Source organism: Bos indicus x Bos taurus, chromosome 6 (genome assembly GCF_003369695.1).
Source record: "Bos indicus x Bos taurus breed Angus x Brahman F1 hybrid chromosome 6, Bos_hybrid_MaternalHap_v2.0, whole genome shotgun sequence".
In the NCBI taxonomy this organism is placed as follows: domain Eukaryota; kingdom Metazoa; phylum Chordata; class Mammalia; order Artiodactyla; family Bovidae; genus Bos; species Bos indicus x Bos taurus.
Genome location: NC_040081.1, coordinates 85,717,719 through 85,732,153, shown reverse-complemented (window position 1 = coordinate 85,732,153; position 14,435 = coordinate 85,717,719). Strand labels below are relative to the sequence as shown.

Genomic DNA, 14,435 nt, shown 5'->3' with positions numbered 1-14,435 from the left:
TGAAATACATGACTGGCTCTACGCAACCAAGACCTCCAATTTCAAGTCTCTATGGCACAAATTTAAGAGTTCTTCACTGAGTATGTTTACATAATCACTAAAACTCTAATTATATATTAATTTTATATTACCTTTCATTAAAGCCCACCAAAACAGGTAAACACCACATATCCAGTACCTAGGCTCAGAGCTGTGCTAGCAGGAATCCTATATATATATTTGTTGAGTATTGTCTGAATTTATCCTAACTGCTCATCATCAGTTTATCCTTCCCTTCCCTTCTCCCACACCATAATCCCCAGAAAGTAATAGTATTTATTCATTCTTTACTTTAGGTGTCTGTTGAGTTCTTCTACATAGTTCTTCTGATCCAGAATTGCAGTAATCTGGCCATCTCTGAAGGGAAAAAAGATAAAAAATAGAGAAAAAGTAAATGACATTAGAAATACTAAGATGTCCCACCTCCAATATTTTCATAAAACAGGAAGGAAATTATGGCTCAGACACACTGAACCAGAAGACAGACCTGATTAGAACTTCCTTGACACAAGAGACCTGGAGGTTTAAAACTGTGAAGACCTTCCCAGCATATTCATAAAGCCCTTCTTATGGCTTACACACCTTAATAACTTAGGTTACAGGTATAATGTATAATCTATTAGAGGCATTTAAAGAAAAAAATTATCTTCTTGCAATTCAAAGATTTTTTTTTTCTGCTTTGCTGCTGCTGCTGCTAAGTCGCTTCAGTCGTGTCCAACTCTGTGGGACCTGCTAGTATTATTTATAAGAACAATTTTCCATTTGTCATAGGAATTGAATTAAGCTTATTTGGGTAAAATAATAATTGTTCTCAAAGGCAATATATTTGCCTTTAAGTGCTATTTGGTTTCACAATGAATGGTTTAAAGGGCTTTCACAAAGATCAAATGTTTACTATTACATGAGAAAATCAAGTGTGGAAAAAGGAGGTTCACTTCTGGGAACAGCTAATCTAGAACAGACAAAAGTTAGACTTTTCAACTGAAAGAAAACTTCAATGCCACATACCTCTAGGACTACTTAAAGGACAAGCAATATAATTTAGTTCAATGCCTAAGGTTAAACACTTCAGGCTAATTATGCTTTCACCTGCCACATTTATGGAGAAGACAATGGCACCCCACTCCAGTACTCTTGCCAGGAAAATCCCATGGACGGAGGAGCCTGGTGGGCTTCAGTCCATGGGGTCACGAAGAGTCGGACACGACTAAGCGACTTCACTTTCACTTTTCACTTTCATGTACTGGAGAAGGAAATGGCAACCCACTCCAGTGTTCTTGCCTGGAGAATCCCAGGGACGGGGGAGCCTGGTGGGCTACCATCTATGGGGTCACACAGAGTCGGATACGACTGAAGTGACTTAGCAGCAGCAGCAGCCACATTTATAATGGGTAAAGGGTAAGCTTGTGACTGCTAATTTGCAAGGTACTGTATGAATATTTTAAAAGCTTTCAATTTTAAAATCATTTTAGAGTTACAGAAGTTTAGTGCTGAGTTCCCATATACTCAGCTCCCTGTAATGTTGACATTTTACATAATCCCAAGATGCACGTCAGAGGGCAAACTGAAGCAAACTGAGAATGCAGTTCTTCTGGTCAAGAAGACCATGTTTTCAAACACTACTTTTGAGAGATGGAGCATTAGATTCCCTTTATAAAACTTTTTTATTTTATTTGCCCCTCAACCACATACCAGGAAAATACACTGAACTAAAACCCCTTTTAGGGTTTAGCAGGCACAATAGATATTTTTTATAAGACTCTATTAGAGATATATCATCAGAAATAATTTCAGCAAATCTCTTAAAGCAGGACAGTTGTAAACTTTAAACACTATCAAACAACATTGAAGAAAAAAAGAAAGCAAATTTTCTTTGCACGTACCCTTCACTACCTTTACTGCTGTTCCCATCCTTGAGGTACATTGAAAAATCTATAACTCCAACCTACAGAGAGAATTTTCAGAATTTAATATAAAATTAGATACTTTTACCAAGCCATAACATATGAATTTGTGCAAACTCTGGGAGACAGGGAAAGACCGGGGAGCCTGGCACAATGTAGTCCATGGGGTTGCAAAGAGTCGGACACGACTTAGCAACTGAACAACAACAAACAAAATGTCTCTTTCTAGGCGCTTAAAAACAGTATTATAGTCATGACAATTACTAGGAAATTTTAATAAAAACTTAATGTTTTATTATAATCCAGAATTGACAAGGGTTGTAAGACTCAAGACTAAGTCAGTAGGATATGACTAAGAAAGTCAACAGAACACTTAACATAAACTTAAGGTTTTGTTTGGCTTCTCTGGTGGCTCAGTCAGTAAAGAGCCTGCTGGCAATGCAGGAGACCTGGGTTCGATCCCTGGTTCGGGAAGATCCCCTGGAGAAGGAAATGGCAGCCCACTCCAGTATTCTTGCCTTGAGAATCCCACAGACGGAGGAGCCTGGTGGGCTACAGTCACTAAGTGGTGTCTGACTGTTTTGTGACTCCATGAACTGTAACCCACCAGTTACAGTTACAGTCCCTGACCTGGGCATCGAACCCGAGTCTCCTGCTTGGCAAGCAGGTTCTTTACCACTGAGCCACCTGGGAAGCCCAAATTTAAGGTTAACTGAATATTAAATAAATTAATTAATTAAGGTTTAACATTTTTTTCTCTTTTTCTTTTTTCAAATATTCTACTATTAAATTCCTGTGTATATATTTTGGTCTATACGTTTGTGTGTGTGTATGTTTGCCACTGAACCACGTAGCTATATATATATATAGATATAGATATATATATATCTTTAATATTTTTAATGGGAAAATATTTTTAATGGAAATCACTGTTAAGACAAGAATTTGAAAAATATTCATTATGTATAATTTTTTATATTCACATCAAAATTAAAGAAAATTCTATTTATGACTCAGAATTTCTGCTAATTTGGTTGGTATAATCTGATGAATCCAAATTCTGAGATAACTCAGACTGATACACTAGGCCACCGAGTATCTCTCTCATACCTGAGAGTCCAAATCTTCTCCCTTCATACAGAAATTGGCATCAATGACATTCAGGCCCACCAACAGACCAGCAATTATAGCTCCTTCTTCTTCCATCATGAGGGCATTGGGTTCATAGAATTCACTGCAAGAGAAATCCATGGAATGCTCTATGTAATAAAACCTCAAGAATCCAGTGATGTAATCATGAGACAAGAAGTAAAGCATTTGTCTTGTGGTTAAATATGGTCACCTATGATATTACTTGGATACTTCATTTTAGATAACAGGTACATGAACAGACTCTAGAAAATAGACTAGCAGAAAGAAAAGTGATCAGAACTGTGTTTTCACTGAAGTGAGTATTCATGCTTTCCCACATATTTATATTTGCAACGCACCAGGGGATAATTTTTCAATCTTTCATGCATCTAAAAAAATCATTAAGTTTGTTTTTAAAAACTACCTTTTTATTTGATCTGCTTTAGTTTTTATTTTACTAAATATACATATTTTAATTTCTCTTTTACATTGAAGTATAGTTGATTTACAATATCATGTTATTCAGATATACAACAAAGTGATTTAGTAATACATATACATATATCCATTCTTTTTCAGATTCTTTCCCATATAGGTGATTAGAAAGCATTGAGTAGAGTTCCCTGTGCTATACATCAGGTCCATGTTATCTATTTTATATGTAATAGTGTGTACATGTCAATCCTAAACTTCTAATTATCCCTCCCTCCTCGATTTGCTTTATTTTAAATTCTATTTAAGTACCACATTCCTTTAACATAGTGAATAAACATTTAAAAAATGTAACTGTCAAATTAGTTACATTCTTTCGCTTTAGGCTAATTAGCAGAAGTTGCCTAACAAGCATGTATAATAGGTTGAGGATGATTTAAAATGCTTGTTATCTTTTATTTAATAAAATCAGTTTTCATTACCAAAAAAACAAACAAAAAAAAAACAGCACAAAAAGAGGTACACAAGAAACCCTGTAATTCTACCCACCAATGACCTGTTAAGACCTTGATATATAATGTTTCAGATCATTTATGGAGACATATACTAAAGGTCCATCTAGATAAGGCTATGGTTTTTCCAGTGGTCATGTATGGATGTGAGAGTTGGACTGTGAAGAAAGCTGAGTGCCCAAGAATTGATGCTTTTGAACTGTGGTGTTGGAGAAGACTCTTGAGAGTCCCTTGCACTGCAAGGAGATCCAAGCAGTCCATCCTAAAGGAGATCAGTCCTGGGTGTTCTTTGGAAGGAATGATACTGAAGCTGAAACTCCAATACTTTGGCCACCTCATGTGAAGAGTTGACTCATTGGAAAAGATCCTGATGGTGGGAGGGATTGGGGGCAGGAGAAGGGGACGACAGAGGATGAGATGGCTGGATGGCATCACCGACTCGATGGACATGAGTTTGAGTGAACTCTGGGAGCTGGTGATGGACAGGGAGGCCTGGTGTGCTGCGATTCATGGGGTCGCAAAGAGTCAGGCACGACTGAGCAACTGAACTGAAGGGAACTGATACTTATTTTTGAGGGATACTAAAAGGGCTGCTGCTGCTGTTGCTAAGTCACTTCAGTCGTGTCCGACTCTGTGCGACCCAATAGACGGCAGTCCCCCAGGCTTCCCTGTCCCTGGGATTCTCCAGGCAAGAACACTGGAGTGGGTTGCCATTTCCTTCTCCAATGCATGAAAGTGAAAAGTCAAAGTGAAGTCGCTCAGTCATGTCTGACTCTTAGTGACCCCATGGACTGCAGCCTACCAGGCTCCTCCGCCCATGGGATTTTCCAGGCAAGAGTACTGGAGTGGGTTGCCAGTGCCTTCTCCGACGAAAAGGGCATTATACCATTAAATCATTGTGAATTTCTTTTTGTCTTAACAATACTGTGAGTATCTTTCTATTTCAATAGATAATTTTCTGCAGTTTCATTTATACTAGTTTTATACCATTCCACTGTATGACTGTAGTATAAGTATGTTCAGCCAAAACTCCCTTTTCCTTAGCCAACTCTCTAATCAACAGTTAGGCTAGTTTTGGCCTGTTCCCACAACTAATTCCACAGACCAGGCATAATGTGCTGAAAATGACTTTGAAATAAAAAAGTAAAAGAGAAACAAAGTACTTGAATGATTCTGAATGGATACAAATCCTAGAAGACCCCTGAATAATTAAATATTCTTTCATGATGTACCCAAATTATCATTACATATAGATGAAATGACTTGAAATATTAATTTCAACCAATTTGATATCATAACTGAAACATCACTGCAATCTACTTGTTTTCAACAAAGTCACTTGGGACTGACTGTTCATGGTCAACCTCAATGATTGGTAATAATACATTTCATTGATGTGAGTTTCTCTTTTCTTTTTGATTCTCTATTAAAAATATTAACAAATGGTAAAACACTTCAAAAGCAGCACATGGATAATCTGCAAATTACCATCTCTCTTGATAACTGCACACATATTAATAGCCTGTGAAGAAAACTAAGAATTGGAATGAACAAGGTTCTTTAACACTTTATTCTTTCCCCAAAACCATACAGTACACATTTTCCTTTGTCTGGCTTCCCTTGTGCTTTATATGTGAGGTTTGTACATATTGTTGTATGCAATGGTAGCTCATTTGCTTCCAATGCTGGACAGTATTCCATTGTAGGAATAAACTACAGTGGATCCATTTCATTTGCTCTTTCAGTTGTACAGTCGACAGTACTTTTATGAACACTATTGCACATGGTTTTTGGTAGATATACACATGCATTTCTCTTAAGACATACCCAGGGTGTGAAAGTGCTGAGTCAAAGTGATTGAAAATGTTCTGTCTAGTTCATAAGACTGAACCCATTTAACTTTGGTGCTCTGTGGGTAAAGATCAAATTCTTTGGACCTCACTTTGAATCAATAATTTTGATTCAAATAATTTTGATTGAAGACACTCCCCTGTATCCTCCCTGGTAGCTCAGTCAGTGAAGAATCTGCCTGCAGTGCAGAAGACCTGGGTTTGATCCCTGGGTTGGGAAGATCCTCTGGAGACGGAAATGGCAACCCATTCCAGTATCCTTGCCTGGAAAATCCCATGGTCAGAGGAGTCAGGCAGGCTGCAGTCCATGGGGTCACAAAGAGGCGGGCAAGACTGAGGGACTAACACTTTCTCACTTTCTTTCTACTCCCTGTAGCGACCTACAGCTCGAACACTAGACCCTACGCCTCATCAAAGCTTGACCCTTGGAAAGTTGAGCCTTCTCTTTGTAGAAATAAATAAGCTATCCTGAATGGTTCTTGTTTCTCTTTTTCCTGGTTTGCTTAATTTTCTTAGGCAAGAAAACAGCAATCAATAGCATATGCAGCTGCAGCAACATTAAAACAATGCTCCATATTAGGTGCTGTAGTGCAATTTCTTGTAGAAGCTAGACTTTTGGAAAATTCAATCATGTCTTCAAATTCTGTTACTTGTTCGTATACTATTTCTCAGAGGCAATATGCTGTATTTGTATTTCTTTCAGTAAATATTAAAGTACTATAAGGTGCATAAAGACAAGTACACAAATCATACACTACGGCAGACTGTGTTTTCATAAAGAGAACATACCCATGTAACCACCACCATATTAAAAACAGTATGATTATCAGAACCTCCAAAACCACGTTATGCTCCCTTCTACTCCTGATTTAGTACCCTCACCCCACCAATGGTAGCTCTTTCCTGACTTCTTCTATCATGAAAGGTAAGGTGTGTATGTTTCTGAACTTTATATAAATGGAATAATACACAGAGTATTTTCCATGTCTGGTTTCCAACAAAACCAGATTAATCCATATGGCTGTGTGTAGCTGCTATATGGTATTTCACTGTATGAGTACGCCATAATTTACTTACCCATTCTACTGTGAATACACACTCGGGGTCTATTATAAATATTTGGGGCTGGTACATTCTAATAGATATGAACATTCCTGTTCATGCCTTTTGTTAAACATAACTATACATTTTTTATTGGATATAATAACTAGAAGTGGGATACTTGGTCACAAGAAATGCTTATGATCAGCTTTTATAGAGGATGGTAGTTTTTTTAAGTTTCTATATTAATTAACTCACCAGCAGAGTTACTATACATCTTCTTCAACACTTGGCATTATCTATCTTTTTCAATTTTGCCATTCTGGTGGTTGTGTGAGGTTATCACACTCTTGTTTTAACTCATATGTACAAATGGCTAGTGAAGTTAGGGATCTTCTCATGTGTTTACTGGCCATTTCAATTTCTTCTTTTGTGAAATGCTTGTTCAAGTCCTTTACTATTTTTATATTTGCTCATTTGCCTTTTTCTTTTTGGATTGAAGGACTGAGTTCTTTATATACCCTGAATATTCATCATTTGTTGAATATATGTATCACATATCACAAATATCTCCTTTAGAGTAATGAGTTGCCTTTCACTCTTAATCTAAAGAGTGTCTTTTGATAAACAGAAGTTCTTCATTTTAAGGTAACTAATTTATTCTTTTTTTTTTTTTCCTTTATAGGTAGAACTTTTTGTGTCCTGTTTGAGAAATTTTGGTATACTTTATGTGTCTTCTAAAAGCTTTATTGTTTGCTCTTTTCCATCTGTACCTATGACCCAACTTGAAACTATTTTGTGTGCTGCATTGGAATTTAATGTTACATGTCAACTTCTTGTCTTATAGAGCCTGGGTATATGTGAGTGTGTCAAAGCCTTTCCTGTTTTTCTGAAGGTGTTAAGTTTTGACCTGTCCTGCAAAGGACCATACCTATGCCACAGCGACAGTGTGAGCACACTTAATAGAAAAGCATCTAATCTTAAGCATGTGTGTGTGTTTGATGTGGGAGAAGGCATTAGCTGAACTATGTAAAACTGTCACGAATCAACCGCTTCTGATCCACAAAAGTGATAAATTTATATGATTCAACCTAATATGATACAGAACATACCGAGAAAAGGAGAAAGTTCAACAAGAAGATCTTCATACCTGAGAAGTTCCTTCTTATTGATCAAAGCTTTCATGTATTCTGAAAGTTTCTTTTGCATTAGTGCCAGACGAAGCCAGGCTCTTCCTCTGCCTACAGGTGTTCTACGAAAACACAGAAACCAAAAAACCAGTAGAAGCAGCGGCGGAGGCCACGGTGGGACAGGCTCATTCACTCCTGCTCATGATCCCTCAGTACAGTGCGTGTAATGAGGCACTCCTGACACACAGCCCCTCCGTCACCACACTCCTGTGTGAGGAGTTCTGTGAGGGCTGGTGGGGGCCGGGGTGTGCTGGGACAAATGCGCTTGTGAGGAATTCATTACTGAATGAGACTACAATTTGAAGACCTCTGGGAGGCCAAACTGAAAATGTCCCATCAGATTTGTTTTGGTAAATCCTAAGTTTAGTGTGAATCATGTAAGTACCCAAATAACAATAACAAGGACACAGGCCATTCAGACCTCTAACTGATTAAAATTAGGCCAATCTAGTTTGGGAAGGTAATCACCTACTCTTTTTCAAATTTCAAGGCAGGTTATGGATATCAGTCAGTTCCTGCAGTTCACTTGACAACTGTTTTAATCGTGGTTCTCAAACTCCAGAAGACAAGTCTAACATGCCACCTCCCTAGATCTGGTTTCTTGAGACTCACTAGCTGATATCCACAGTGCTTTGAAAAAAATAAGAGAATATTTGGTATTTTAACATGAAGACAACTTCTCTTAGGTCAATAATAATTATCCCTCACACTTCTCAATATTCTACATTACCAGGGCCCTCCTAACAATGTCTATTCATAACAACATTATGCATTTTGGATTGTTATGAAATACATTATGGTCATCATTGTCTTCCGTCTCACTCCTAAAGGAAGTAGTTGAGAAGAATGTTTTCCCTGACACATAGAATTCAACCTTAAACTTACTTAAGTCCTGGAAGATCTTTAACACTTGCTGTTATCTCTGCAGCTTCTGGAACAAGCTTTTCTACCAGTTCTAGAGGCCCCCAGAAGGATTTATTTTGTCCAAGAAAAGTTTTCTTAGCTAAGGTGATAAAAACAAAGCAGTAGTTTAATACTTTTTATATAAACATACTCTCAACACACACATACAAACATACCCTAGTAGCTATTCAGTGTGCTTTTCAGGGAATTAATCCCAGATTATCAGACAGTCTTAAAATTATTCATGCTTTCAGAATTGATAACATTTCATAAAAATAAAGTATTCCCTGCTTCCCAAGACTCAGCTCTTCCTCTTTCAGGAGGAATTTATGGCCCACCTGTATATGAACAATAAAATTTTTAATAATATCGTGCTTTAAGTTGTGTGGTATTAGTGAAGGAAACAGTCTAGTGGAAAAGAATATGTAACTCAGGAGCAGGTTATCAAAGATTGGGGAGGAAAAGAAGCAAAGGTGAATAACGCCAGGTCCTGCCCTTGAAAGCTTATGGTTAAGTGGGAAGAGCACGGAAGCAAGAGCCAGGACATCAGAGTTCTAGCACTTGCTTTGCCCCTACTTGCTGTGGGATTTTGAACAAATCATGCCCCACTCTAGAGCTATATCCACCAGTGAAGCACAATTGTCATCTTGAACTCGATACTTGTAACAGTGCTTCCAGCTCTAGCTTTTCAGGATCTGTATTTTTTTTAAGCCTTATACCGTCAAACATATTTCTGTACGCAAATGTACCAACATTCTGTACCCACATGTCGAATCCCAGTGGATTAATATGAATTCAAGAGGCTTCTTATTCTTTGGCTCCATAAGGAAAGTTTCTCTTCTTGAACACGTATTGCTAGGAAACAGGTGCGTGCGCATTCTCATTTTGAGGCCATGGCCTACCTTTCAAGCCATGTTTCAGGCAGTGCTCCATCACCACGAAGAACTGCTGCAGAGGTGCGTAGTCGGAATCCAGAGTTCTCCCCAGGTTCAGAGCAGATTCGATCAAGCCCTTGATACTCAGCTTGGCCATGTTCATCAGGTTCATGCGTTCGTTAGCCATGAGATAATTAGGATCTGCAAACCCAAGGGGGAGAGCGTGGAGCCTGGTTACTGGAAATAGCACATTTAAAAATTCAGTCTAATTTCACTACGTTGACATCTGCATTGATGGTGCAAAAGTCACAGTGGGTAAGACTACTGGTGTCTTGGCAAGAATCAAGGCAGTGACACCAAATTATAGTAATAGTTGCTGTGTTCCTCTCCACCATGCACTTGCTATTTAAAAAAAAGAGAGAGATGCCAATCTTCCTTGGGAATATTCTTGGCAGAACACTAAAAGGTGTATTTATTTTATGAAAATTTACACCTTGAGTAGTCTTTTAATATTCTTACCAACGCCTTTGCCACTGCCCTGACCTAGGCTGGTCATAACTCAGTACTGCACAGCTCCCACACAGGCCGCTTTTACCCTGGCCCCGCCCCACCCATTCTCTACAGCTTGTGAAGCTCAAAAAAAATAAAGCCACTGTAGAAAAAAGGGATAAAGTGCTTAAACTTTGTTCCCAACATGTTATTTGCATTATTAGTATTTATACTAGGTAGAATTATTATTTAAACTGAGCATTCTTAAATGAACAATTAACATTATCAGTATAATGCAGTCTTAGAACTTAACCAACTGCGAAATTATTTTTAAGACTTAACATAGACTTAACGTAGCTCTCATCAACCAATTACACCATCTGGGGAAAGGGAAGAAATACCACATTTTACCTGACAAAAGTCTGAATCATCTTTGTTCCACAGGTGTGTACCCTGTGTCTGGTCCTGTGGGTTCTTACAATGATGACCTCAGTACCTCCTCACTGCACATTAGGAGACAGTTACACCAAGAGCACCAATTGATAGGGCAGAGAAATGAGGCTCCAAGAATAAAGGAGCTGACCCCAGGCACAGCCAGTACTACATGACAGAGCCAGAGTCTACACTCTGTCTTTCTGACTTCAAACCACGTGCTCCTGACAACTACAATCCACTTACAAACGCATCGGTGACTCCAAATAATGTGCATCCTTCCCTCTTGCTGACCATTCTTTTACACAGTTATCTTATTTAATTCTTGTGACTCCATCATTTAAGTGCTATTCCCCTTTCCAGGTGCTAAAGCCAGCCTGTAACGGTTTAGAGATCCAAGGCCAAACACTTCCTAAGTGGCAGAATATAGACCTGGATGTATTATAGCATGAAATGCTCTTTAATGCTCTTTCCACTATGACATCTGCATCCTCCCAAACACCAAATATGTTAAATTTCCATACAAATTGGAAAAGACCTAGAGAACTATGAAATGTTTTACCTTTTTTGGAGGACTAAAAGTAATACTAATAAAAGCCCATGCTCCCATAATAGAAACAAAGCAGAGATTATTTTATTCAAATTGTTCCAAGTAATTTTCTTCACACAATGTTTTCATTTATATCTGCTTTCATGGTTAAATGGAACAGAATCAACTGGCCAAATTCTAAGCTCACTTTCTTCTCCATTAAGTTTAAGAACTTGAGGTTTATACAAATTTTGGTTTGTTGTACTATTCTCCGAGGTAATTTCTTTAGAGGATAGTTTATTAGGAAGGTCAGAACTTCTATGTTGCCATTAATTCTTGCACATCAATAAATGTTTTAGGACCATGGCTCAAATCTGGTTTCTCTGTTTACTACAGGTCAAACTTGTCAAGAATGGAACAATCTCCCAAGGACAATGAAATACACAAAAAAACTATCCCTGAAAAAGAGCCATGAAGAACTTTATCAGATATTAACTTCCAACACTATGACCAGCATTTATGTGCACTGTACTGTATCTGACCTTCCACAATCCCTGGGAGAAAGGAATAGGGCAGGGGTGTGTGGGCTTGCATGGATGTTTGTGGAGAGCTGCTGGATTGCCCACTTAATGCAGGAAAACATGGCTGGAGTTGGATTAACTGGTGGTCCATAAGGTACCATTCTCTTGGCCTCAGGTCTGTAGACCATTGTCAGGAGGCATTTAACAGGAGGCTTCCTGTGTGCTGTTTTGGATCTGTCATGAACCCTCTGTTCCTTATTAATTCCTTAATATTCAGGAATTAAGAGGGGTGGCAAACCGCTCCCAGGGCTGAGGAATACATGCATTTCCTTCCTTAGTTTTTCCATATGGTGGTAAGTAATTATCTGCGACCCTCTTCCTTTTTATGAACCCTACAGTAAAAGTGATTATTTATAACCCTCTCTCTTTGATATGGATTGCCTTATGTTTCCTTGATAATTTGTAAGTCTGGACTTCTGATCTTTATCTTTGCTGAAAATAGCTACCTTATAAGACAGTATATATACCCATGCTATGTTGAATAAAACACCTTTGCTCCATCAGAGCTTGGGTCCCAGTGTCTTTCTTTCTCTCTCTTCTCTCTCCCTCCAGCTAGTTCTCTGGAGTGTAGAAACACATCATGCTCACTCTCCTGCCCGGGCTTCTAAGACCCTCTTGAGAAGGCGCACTGTGCTTTCACCCCCTCGAGAGGGCGCCCGGTGCCTTCGTGAGCGATGCAAGCCCTGTGTCAAGGACTTTATTGGTTTTCCGCGTAAACCAGGGAATATCAGCCTCTCTCTCTCTTTTACTTTCTTATGGTCGACTCCGGACCACCAGGTTCTGGTCCATTAAAGGACCTCAACAGACCATTAATTCAGGGCCCTAACAACAAAATTAGGGTTTAGGATAAGACGGTCGGTTGTGGTTGTTTTGTGAGGTAGTAACAAGGAACACCGGAGGAGGCAATGGCACCCCACTACAGTACTCTTGCCTGGAAAATCCCATGGATGGAGGAGCCTGGTAGGCTGCAGTCCATGGGGTCGCTAAGAGTTGGACACGACTGAGTGACTTCACTTTCACTTTTCACTTTCATGCATTGGAGAAGGAAATGGCAACCCACTCCAGTGTTCTTGCCTGGAGAATCCCAGGGACAGGGGAGCCTGGTGGGCTGCCGTCTATGGGGTCGCCCAGAGTCGGACACGACAGAAGAGACTCAGCAGCAACAACAAAATTAAACAATGCTGCTAGTCAACGTACACAACCTAACTCCAACCTGGTGACAACCAGTCACGTGGGGAGAGCTGGATTTGGAACAAGTACAAAACCCCAGGCTTTGAGGTATTTTTCCAGAAGTGGTGGTACCAGCTCTTCTACATTGCCTCATCTCATTGTAATCAGTAGCAGAAATGTTTAAGACAACTGGTTATAGTGTCTAGGATGCATAAACTACAGAAAGAAATTAAATTCCTAATAATGCAGTTTGCATAGGGAAATTAAATTCCTAATACTTTAGACTCCGGTTAGTATGGTGCTATAACCTGCTTGAATTAACATGTGTCAAACATAAACAGCCCTCCCATTCTTTAGGAAATATTACTCTCAACCTTGGCACTACTATATTTTGGGCCAGACAACTCCTTCTTGTGTGAGGCTGTTTTGTGAATTAAATTTAGTCGTAATGGATGCCTTTGCCCTATAGATGTCAGTAGCACCCTCTAGGCATGGCAACCCTAAATATCCCCAGATATGGCCAAGAGTCTGCAGAAGGACATCTTCTCCCTGTGGAGAACTATTATTCTGAACAAATGAAAGCAAGCCAAACAAAAATCAGGGTAATTTGACAACTAGACCTAAGAGCTCAAAAGAATTTATTGCTCATTATTAATTATTTAATACAAAAGTCAAATGATTATTTCATGCTTTATTATCAACATTTTTGTGTTAGCAGTGTATAAGAGTATGGTCATTACAATTAAGTTTGTTTCCTGGTTAGTTTAACTACGTGAAAATAATTAGTACTTATAAATTTTCTCCATTTTATAACTCTGGCTACTAACAATGAATATTACATCATTAGCTTGATTTGTCATAAGAAATTCTCTAGTCAGTTTGTTACCTGTCTTGAATTGTACTCAAGTATAAAATGATTTTGTGGAACTAATGTACGCTGTGAAAAAAGGGCTGCAATGACTGGAAGAGAGTATGGAGGGACTTATGAAGGGGAGGTAAAGTTCTGCTTGATGTGGTGTTAGTTTTGTGAACTTGGGGAGTATGTGAAAAACCACTGAGCTGCAGCCATCACAAAGAATGAAATAACGCCATTTGCAGCAACAGGGGTGGACCTGGAGATTATCATACCAAGTGAAGTCATAGAAAGACAAATGTCATATGATATCACCTCTGTGCAGAATCTAAAAAAAAAATGATACCAATGAACTTATCTACAAAATAGAAACAGACTCACAGACTTAGAGAAAAAACATCTGGTTTACCAGGGACGAAGAGTTGGGCAGAGGGATAGAGTTTGGGACTGACATATACACGTTGCTCTATTTAAAACAAACAACTAGGAACCTCCCTGGCAGTC

At 38.8% G+C, this 14,435-nt stretch overlaps 1 protein-coding gene across 15 annotated transcripts in view; it reads right to left on the bottom strand.

Annotated features, from left to right (window-relative positions):
• Positions 1 to 14,435, bottom strand: part of RUFY3 (RUN and FYVE domain containing 3) — a 93,119-nt gene that overhangs the window by 25,246 nt on the left and 53,438 nt on the right. For all 15 annotated transcript variants that reach the window (XR_003511544.1, XM_027544677.1, XM_027544679.1 and 12 more), the window contains 6 exons: positions 9,905 to 10,078; positions 8,985 to 9,102; positions 8,060 to 8,161; positions 3,054 to 3,177; positions 1,923 to 1,984; positions 331 to 396 (listed from right to left, as the gene is read on the bottom strand). Coding sequence is in view for 14 of the 15 variants with exons in the window: in XM_027544677.1 (XP_027400478.1) it covers positions 331 to 396; positions 1,923 to 1,984; positions 3,054 to 3,177; positions 8,060 to 8,161; positions 8,985 to 9,102; positions 9,905 to 10,078 (646 nt within the window). In the remaining variant the exon portion in view is untranslated. The remainder of the gene's footprint in view (positions 1 to 330; positions 397 to 1,922; positions 1,985 to 3,053; positions 3,178 to 8,059; positions 8,162 to 8,984; positions 9,103 to 9,904; positions 10,079 to 14,435) is intronic.